The sequence below is a fragment of the Papilio xuthus genome, unplaced genomic scaffold (genome assembly GCF_000836235.2).
Source record: "Papilio xuthus unplaced genomic scaffold, Pxut_1.1 DF826961.1, whole genome shotgun sequence".
Classification (NCBI taxonomy): Eukaryota; Metazoa; Arthropoda; class Insecta; order Lepidoptera; family Papilionidae; genus Papilio; species Papilio xuthus.
This window is the reverse complement of record NW_013531688.1, coordinates 442,384-452,386: the sequence shown is the minus strand read 5'-3', so window position 1 is coordinate 452,386 and position 10,003 is coordinate 442,384. Positions and strand designations below refer to the sequence as shown.

At 34.2% G+C, this 10,003-nt stretch overlaps 1 protein-coding gene across 1 annotated transcript; it reads left to right on the top strand.

The window, feature by feature from the left end:
- Nucleotides 1-5,146: 5,146 nt before the first annotated feature.
- On the top strand, nucleotides 5,147-7,819 carry LOC106120007 (decaprenyl-diphosphate synthase subunit 2). Its single transcript, XM_013315160.1, has 5 exons — nucleotides 5,147-5,434; nucleotides 5,780-5,948; nucleotides 6,202-6,508; nucleotides 6,670-6,825; nucleotides 7,184-7,819. Exons 1-5 carry the CDS (start codon nucleotides 5,259-5,261, stop codon nucleotides 7,741-7,743), a joined length of 1,368 nt encoding a protein of 455 aa, XP_013170614.1. The 5' UTR covers nucleotides 5,147-5,258; the 3' UTR covers nucleotides 7,744-7,819.
- Nucleotides 7,820-10,003: the final 2,184 nt, after the last annotated feature.

The window sequence follows — 10,003 nt, the reverse complement described above, 5'->3', positions numbered from 1 at the left end:
TATTTTATAAGCTGTTTGTTTTATTAGTTTCTATGATGTGGGAATTAGTATAAGTGTTTTCACAAATCATAGCGGCTCTTAATGTTGCGCGAGTCGCTGCGCAAAACACAATGTTAGGTGTAGCGGCATGCGGGGCAATGCGCACCTTGGCGATGACCTTGGGCCGCTAAGACACATGAAAAGAGTTATACAGGGTATGAATCCCGATATTGATTAATTTTATTGACTGAAGTTTCTATTGCCAAGTTACATCGTTTATGGTTCTCAACTTCGAAACATAGATTTCATAAAGATGATTTTTGTAGTGTTAGGAAGAAAATCCGACACTATGCCGATGTAATGGCGCAACACTAGCCTTAGTAAAATGTCTATGTCCCCTCACTAATCATTCTGACACTTGACTTTTTAATGAAAGCGCGCCATTCGCGCCAAATGATTCTAACGAACAATGTCTAAAAGTAGATAGATATCTTTGTGTTTTTGATGCCAAAAAATACTATAGTAATTTCTCCTTTATTTACGGTTAGTTGCATTAAATACGTTAAAAGTGTGCGTTTGAATATAAATGATCTATCAGTAGGATCACTAAGCACAATAGAATCCGCTAAATACAAACTTTACGTATTTAATAAACAAAAATAAAGTAAAAATCGAATCGAGTCCTTTGAGAGACCGCTACCGAATATACGATGCGACAAAATAAATAACAAAATAGTTTCCGCAAGGCTGAGGGCGGACCGGGAGCATTAATTTTAATAGCGCGTTTACTTAGTCGTAGGTAGAATCTTCAAATAATTATTGGTAACAGAGATATTCCTTCTATTTTAATCACTAATTTTTCGTCACTCAGTGTGATCGTCAACAGACGGAGGACCAACAGCTTAGATAACTTCGTTTAAGAGTATGTGTTGCTCTTATTCTGACAAAAGATGATCAGATCAATTTTTCACGCTTTTTTACCAAAAAAAAGTTGTTAAGAAAAGTTACGGTCTTGATGTCACTCGAGCCTTATATTTGCAAAAAGAAAAAAAAAGCACAAGATGGCCGATCGACGCGATCTCATGCAAATGGCGGAGGTAAAAGCGCCGACGCACATTTAAATGTCGCCAACTGATGGCGATCCCTCGACGGCCGTCATTTTTGCTCTATTTACCGGGTTTTGTGCTGCAGTTTAAATGGGGAGGGGAAGATCACTCGATATCTATTTATAGCAGTGATTTAAACCGGACACGAATGCATTGTTCTTTTACACTATTCATTCAAGATTTACAAGCATCAGTTCACACAAGTACTTCCAAAGGTTCTTTACAAGAACTACAAGCTTAAACGTTTTCCAAAACGAAATCTTCGAAGTCATGCCTTGTAAGTACCGTTGCCAGGTGTCCGAATAAAACCGTACATATAGGTAAGGTTTGTCCGGTAATTTTTATTTTATTTCATTACCCAAATGTCCTGCTTAGGTTTGAGAACCTGATTTAATAGTAGAATATGTTAGGCCAAGTGGTATTAGAAACTGTATGCGTTCAAGGGCGCTCGTGGAGTTACGCAAAAGGAGAGCGTGGATTCGAATTCCGGCCGCGGCGGCCGTAGGGCTCCGGCCGCTGATTTAGTTTGCAGATACGCGAGCGGTCGCTATCTTGTATGCTAATTCGGTCTCGGATTGGGATTTGCGCAAGTCACTACGACCGACTGTTCCGATTGTAGAGGCTAATTAATTGTATTCGCTTTTAGCTACCGGAAGCTGTGTTTAAAAGACATTTGGTATCCCAATTTGTTGGTATTGAAAGTTGGTGATATTTTTTTATTTATTAAAAACTTGAAATTTAATAATTAATAAAATTTAACTAACCATCGAAATAAAGCTCCAGACATAGCTAGGATATAGCTTATGACAATATTCAAATCTCGGGATTCGAACCCATATCAACTATCCATACTTTAATTATTTGGCTATTAGCGCGTCAAAATAATATTTAACGTTTAAAAAGAAACGGAGAACGTCATTCCAAATGTTGTGACAAAATTTCAATTGATTGTTAATTAAAACTTAGGAAACATAACTCACAAGGCACGGCAGCATTTAGCTGCCAGTCTGAACAAGAACAACACTACTTAGTTATCGACAATCAAATAATTACGACCATTTACAGACAACAAGCCACCATTCACTTGAATTAATTTAGCGATCTAAACCGATGTTATTGAGACATGTCCGTGGGAATACCAGAGACGCGAGAGGCTATGCAAATAGCGCGGGAAACGATGAATGTCAAATTGTCAACGGTCCCGCCATATTTTATCCGTTGGATTCGGACGCGTTCGCGAACCGCTTGATTTACGTCGCGTAGAATTAGATGAATGAAGTACAAGCGCGGGATGATGAAATATATGACATCGTCACAAACTTCCGCTCTTGGACTTGGTTACGTTTATTCTGTAGAATAATTTATTATCATTCAAATATGAAGAAGACATGACATTTCCACTGCACCTAAGTATGATCATGATAAATACGTAAAACAGTGTGTTATAACTATAATAAATCAATAAATTCGCAGAAGGTAGCAAACTTTTATTCCACTTGTGAAAGAAGTTATATTTTTTTGTTGCAACTAAATAATTGTAGGTTATGTTCGTGAAAGATTAACCATGTTTTATATATTAACGAGCTAATTATGTTAATGGTGCGCAAAGCCCGTGTGCATATTTCCGCGAGGTCGGGAGGTACAGGTGAGCCGTGCATTCGTACCGATTAATAATGCCGTGGGTCATTTCTTCGATGCGTATCGCGACTATGGCGGCCATTATAGTTGATTACTAAGTATCCACGTACTAGTCAGAATAAGAAACAAGTTATTTGTCCAAATCATACCTTTATTGGTTTTGTTTTAATTATAAACTGTGTTTTTATGTCGTCTAGGTAATGCGTCCGATACTTTAATAATTAAACGTAAGTCTTTGAAAGTACTTTGCGAAGGTCAAGTTCTAGACCTGGGTGGTAACGATGGGACGCTTGTTTGTGTGCCAATTAAAGTTATGAATATACGTTACGATTCTAACGTCATTAATAACAGTCCATTACTTACTCCTGTCATGGTTATCCTAGTTAAAAATTGTTCCGCAGTAGTTGCGTGCGAGTTGTTAATGTCGACGCTGGCCACGTAACAATTTTAAACTTTATTTTCAGTGACCCTTCCACCTGCCATTGTGCGGTAATTAACTCGCTTAGTACAGAAATATGCAAAACAAAAATGGCCGCTACAACCTTCTATTACGTGTTTTAATGCAGTTATATCATCGCTCACATATTCATTTCTTTATCTCTATTATAGTAAGCTATTGTTTCATACAAAAAACACCATAGAGGTGACATGATTCACGAATGATAGAGGCGAAAACTAGGTGCGTTTACCCCACATAGAGTTGAAAAAAGACGGAGACGATCATGTAATCATAACCACCCTTATGTACAGATTAAACTTCTGGTTTTGGAAAATAATATAAACAAAGTACACATGTCGAAAGCCAATTTATTCAATTACGAAAAACATAATTAAAAAACTGGAAGGAGCGTTATATTTAGGTAGAGGCAGAAGTCAAACGGCCACGCCCAACTATTATCTGACCTTTTTTTACTCTAAAATACATCGCCGAGGTTCTAAAACAACAAGGACTTAAATACTATAGTTATTTTATAATTTATTAAGATAAAACGATAGAGTTGAAATATACATGAAATAAACATATTTTTAACATTGCTAACTACAGCAAAATAATTTAATTAAAAAGTATTAAGTATTGTTTTAAGTATTATATAATTAGTATACACGTGAATAGAAGATTTATTTGAAAAGTTCCTTTAAATGAATGTATTTCATAAAGCATAAAATATTCGACTTATAATAATCCATAAATAATTTTTATTCCGATGATATAATCGAAGAAAAATAAAGTTTAATAACATAAGGTCAAGATGAGTGTTTTCCTCAATAATCTGATGAAATCAATTTTTATTTAAGGTATAGTAATTAACGAGAGAAGTCGTTTGCCCAAAGCTACGCGTTGATTCACTATTTTAAATAACTAAAAAAAACGAAAAATGAGCAATGTTATTAATAGTAAGCGTATAAATAGGCTGTACTTTTGCTAGCCTATTAAAACGGCAATTTAAAATGTCACAGGAACTTTGAATGAAGGTAATTTCCGAACGTCCTCCGTTTTGCCGCGCACGCATCGGCCATTATCGGGTCGCGCGTCACATCCGCTGACATTTGAATTTCGAATCACAAACTACGGAACGAAAGCTTGTAGCATGACAAAATTGGTTTGCGGTTACCAATTCGAATTATGAGGAATTCACTTTTATATGTCGACATCAGGGTCAAATGTCAAATAGTAAATTACAATAATTTTTGGTATTAAACGAAAACAATTATATGCCATGATTTTGTAGGAATTCGGCAGAGGAAACTATCAGGGTTGTATCTCAACTAAAAGAAAAAAATAAAGCATATAAATGAAAGGGTTGCCACAATTAAAAAAAAGCGCACGCTATTATTAACAAGACGTTTAATTACGGCCCCTAATTATAATACAAAATAACACCTCTAGGTAAAGTTTTTACCGTAATAAAAGATAATTACACACAGACTTAATCGAAGATCCGATCTTACGATTGAATGAGATGGTGCATTTTTAGTTTTATGTGGGATTTCTGTTTATATGGAATATTTTTAAGACTTTTAAGAAAGAAAGAATTGATCATTGAACGTAAAAATTGTGCCAACTTTGTTTTTACCTTTATAAGTAAAAGGTCAAAAATCCCAAAAAAAAAGGTAAATGGTGGCTATTATTTTGTGTAGTTGAAATAACGTTTTAAAATCGCGTAGTAATATTTGAACAGATAATAAAGTGTTCATTATGCTGCTTAATAAATTATCTCTCTCTTTTTTGCATAATAATGGAAAGGTTACGCGTTTCTAAACCGTTAATCGATAAATAATAAAAACTAAGTAGTAAGAGATGTCTTCGTTACGATGCGTTGATTTTATTCATATTTTACTCAATTGATTTAATTTTAAATGATGATAACGATCCGGAAATAAGAATTTGATTGACTTATTCAAAAAAGTATAATTGAAAAAGACATACGTCATATTTCCTATAAATTTTCCACTTCTGAAAAACAAATGTGTTTTTGACACTTTTATATTTTCCGTATTTCTCAAATTATACAGAATTTTAATGTTTCATCCGCTATGCAGATAAAAAGAGTTTTATTGCGCGTAAATAGCAGTTATTTCTGTTGGAAAAATAACATCAGTATCTCATCCAAATGCTATAATAAAGATGGACAGGTTAACGAAAATTGCAATGTAAAATATCCTAGACTTGACAGCGGAAGATTGGCAAACGATAAAAATAATTTTAAAAGGTATCTTTTTAATGGGTAACTGTTTTATTTAATTAAAGTAGAAATCTCTCGATTATACGGTTTACGCGCTCCGAGGGTTCGCTGTATGCATTTCCTAATTGTTTAGTAAAACGTATATTTTAAAATGCACATAACATATACATACGCACTAAACGCCATATTCATTTCTAATGCTTGAAAACTATTAGTCCGGTTAATCAAGTTTTCAATATAGTAGAATTTCTGCCTCGTAACGAAATATTTTATAATTTGTAATCTTCTACCCTGAACGCCTAAGTATCTAGGATTTCTAATGTCTAACACTGCAATTACTCCGTTGATGTGGTTTTGATAAAGTCTTCGTAGATGGTACACGACGTCGAGCTGCCTGGGTCCGCTGCTGCGCGAGGAGCTAAGCTGGCGAGCCGTGGTATCGGAGGCGGAGCGTATGGTGGGCTACCCAACCTCCTTCCTGAACTTACGTTGGCTTTTTAACGATGAAATCGCTGTTGCTGCCACACAGCTTAGGAAACTGGTCCGTATATTCAGGCATACCTTAGTTAATATTTTTAATTACACGTATTTTTACAAGATGCATACTCAGAGTTGTGGCACTGATAAAAATAACTACACTGTGGTAGAGTATGATTCAGAAAGGGAAGTTCCAAAGTTTGTCGAGTTTAATTTACTCCAGTTTTCTACAAGATAGCAAAGCAATAGTAGCACCACTGCGTCTTAATGTGAAAACTCTTAACTTTTATTTGGAATTTATGAAAAAAAATCTACAGGTTGGTACCAATCATCCATTATTGAAGTCAGCCAAGAACATACTTATCGGATCCAAGAGCAATCTTCAGTCCGTCGGATTAATAGTCCTGCTGGTATCAAAAGCGGCGGGGTTCAATCCAGCTGAGTTCAGTCAGGAGCTATATACATCAGGAGTGTTGCACTCACAGAGGGCGCTAGCTGAGATCGTGGAGATGAAGAGGACGGGACATATAATACACAAGACTATGGCCAATCTTCAGGAAAAGGAAAAGCATGGAAAGAAATACGATGATCTGCTCTGTGGGAATAAAATTGTATTACTTACTGGTTAGAGGTTTTGAATTTTTACTTCTATTTGAAAAACTAACTTAACTAAAATAAAAAAAAAACAAAGAATATAAGTAAGACCTCTTTTGGACAATATGTAACCTCATACGGTGCAATACTTTGACGCCGCTTACTTACAATATGTTCTATGCGTTGCTCAGGTGACTACCTCCTGGCCAAGTGCCTGGCACACCTGGGCGGTCTGCGTAACAACGCGGTGACGGAGCTAATTTCCACCGGCCTAAGAGACCTGGTAGAGGGAGACTTCCTCGGAGAGACTGATGTTGAAGGCAATCATCTGCCAACAAAACCTAAAGGTTTGATTTATACAATTTGATAGGGACGAAGGATCAATATAAATTACAGAATTCCGCTTTTCGCTTAATCCATAAAAGTGTAAAATTATGTAATTAATATGTGCATGCTCTTATTATTATTCCGATTCGTTACGTTTTGCTTTATCTGTTGTATATTTGTATTTTCATTAATTTTATCTCAATCGGCATAGCTCGAACGAATTATTTTACTGCATACCAAAGAGATTTTGTTCCTTTGATTAAATTATAATTTGTCTCTTTCGTAATTTACTTCTTGCATTTTATGGGCCTTGACTAATTCTATTTAAGCTAAGTATATTAAGTGGCAATCATACAGAATAGTAAAATTTATTTGCAGGTGCAAATGAAATCAAAAAACGCTATGACTGGGAGAACGAGAATAACCTCGGCACACTAGGCTCCAATGAGCATCTCGGCCGAGGTATAGATGAATGGAAGCTGCGTACAATGCTGACGTCTGGCAGTCTCCTTGCCAAAGGTTGTCAAGCGGCCATGAAACTCGGCAAGCAAAGCGAGGAGATGGAAAGGGAAGCGTATAAGCTCGGTGGACATTTGGCTATGATCTGGCAACTCTATTTAGACGTCAAAGATTTTTATACTCATCCGCATTCATACTCTATGGTTGGAGCACCAGTTATTATTGCTCTATGGGAGTACCCTACTATTTATGGTCATATATATGAAGCCAAATTGGAAAAGAAGGGAGTAGAAATTAAACAATTACACTATGCTGTGCGGAGTACAAGGGCTATTGAATATTTGAAGATATTTTTAGACCAGGAATTGGACGCTGTTCTTAGATGCACTGAGATGTTTCCAGTGGAAGATGCTAGACATGCTCTACACAAAATGGCCATCTCTATTCATGGAGAGGCGGTTGAATTTCTGGAAAAATAAACACGAATTAAATTTTTCTAATTTATTTTTGCGTTGACTGTGAAATTAATAAAATATTTTTTCTTTGTATTTGGAACATTTTCTAATTTGGTCCTTACTATTTTTCAATACCAATTTGTAGGTTAGATTAAAAATGATCAATGCTTGTTCCGTTGACATTTACATATATAAAAGAAAGTCGTGTTAGTTACACTATTTAAAACTCAAGAACGGCTTTATCGATATTCCTGAAAATTGGTGAGGAGGTAGCTTAGAGCCAGGAGACGGACATGGGATACTATTTATTAAATTTTTTTATTTATTTTTTCGAATTTATGCCTTGAAGAACTGCTTTTTATTAAACTTACTAATGTTAAGTTTTTTTATATATCCACGCGGACGGAGTCGCGGTGACAGCTAGTTTTTTCTAAACTTGAATCGATTGTGAATGTACTCTGTGAAGAGTGTTAATATAATATACATAGTGAACATTGTACTTCACGAGACTACAATACTCGCAAGTCATAATTACTTTACCATGAATTTATATTTAACACTACAGTCAGCATGACGAATCACTTAAGATTTATCCATCATAATGTTATACAAGAGTTAAAACAGGATTTATTTTTAAATTTTATTTAAACATGGATAAAATATTTCATGTAATAATATTTAATTTTATAATATTTTTGCCCTTTGCCTCTTGCGTTTCGGAATCAAAAAGGCGGGAAATAACATCATATGCCGTGTCAATTAAATGGATACGTATCCGGATGCGCCAATCGTAACTTCGCTCTTCATTATCGGTTCAATGTAATTAAAAAAAATCACATTCCATATTTGAATTCTACTTTTTTTTACATTCAGAAAAAAGTTCAAGTGTTACGAGTTTCGATATGGATCCTTAAGAAAAAATAAAACAAATTTTAGCTTTGCAATTTTTATAGCAATAGCACATTCAAATAAAAAAGTCGTTCTGCAAAATGTCTTTTATTTTAAATGAAAAAAACTCTATTACTTTGGTGAGGTAATAATTAGTAGGAGTATAAATTGTTTATTACAATAAAAATTAATATTAAAACCTTGTAAAAACAATACCACAATTATTCTGCCATTTAAGATGGCATCAATACAATGAAGCCGGATCTTTTATTACTCATCTTACACATCAAACATGATTAGCGATAATATTAATAAAAAAAATGGACTTCGAACTCGGAAAAAAGTGCTGTGCCTACTACCAACAGAACAGTTAAACATATCGCCATCCTGCTCATTCTCTTTAGTAAAACAGAGACAACGATGTTTTTAGACAATTTTTTATCAAACAGTAATCGTAATCTTAAATCTACAAGGTAATCGTTAACTTGATAAGAACGTTAGAAATCGCATAAATGGTGATAAAGATACGTCTATAACTTAACCCTAATATTTCAATGAAATTATGTTCCCGACTATTTTCTTCAGATCAAAATAGCTGATAATAACTTCAGAACTCGAGCCCTTTTTGTGGCAAAATAACAATTAAAGCTAACATTTTAACAATGATATATTTGAAATGGGAATATTAAATAAAAAAAAAAACATTTGTTCGATTTCTTTTAATATCGTGAATTTATCAATATAGGAACATATCAAATAATATACCACAATATTTGTATTATTCAACGAGCAAACAAAATAATATTCGAAAATATTTCTAAATACACGCGAAACATTGGCCAATTTACATATAAAAATTAAAATAGATAAAAAGGGTGTTCCGTGATACAAATTACATATAAATAATTTCTTAATAAATAGTTTAACAATATTTACAAATATTTATAAGAGAAAAACTACAAAATGATATCTTATAAAGATAGGCAACTCTGGTACATTATAATAAAAAAAAATAATTAAAGATAATTCTTAAATTTCAATACAAACCATAATATCAAACATTAAGTATCAGCAACATATATATTACATACTAAAAACAATGAAAATAATTAATAATCAATATCTTGGTATTATAACATATGCTTATTAATTAAATTCATTCATACATACTTATTTTAAACATTATTGCATTCCAAGTGATCATCATCAGCTCACTATACGTCCGGCTCCGAGCCTACACTAAGTTAAGGGTGACTAGGCCATAGTCAACCACGCTGGCCAAGTGCGGGTTGACTTCACACATATCTTTGAATTTCTTCTCAGATATGTGCAGGTTGCGTCACGATGTTTTCCTTCACCGTAAGAACATCGGATAAATGTACATATGTAAATCGAA

Bases quoted from the DNA above. Each gene is read 5' to 3' on its own strand.
- LOC106120007 (XM_013315160.1), top strand. From the start codon at position 5,259: ATGCAGATAAAAAGAGTTTTATTGCGCGTAAATAGCAGTTATTTCTGT. The intron at 5,435-5,779 runs GTATCTTTTTAA...AAGTCTTCGTAG, and splicing joins GATAAAAATAATTTTAAAAG to ATGGTACACGACGTCGAGCT. The intron at 5,949-6,201 runs GTCCGTATATTC...AAAAATCTACAG, and splicing joins CCACACAGCTTAGGAAACTG to GTTGGTACCAATCATCCATT.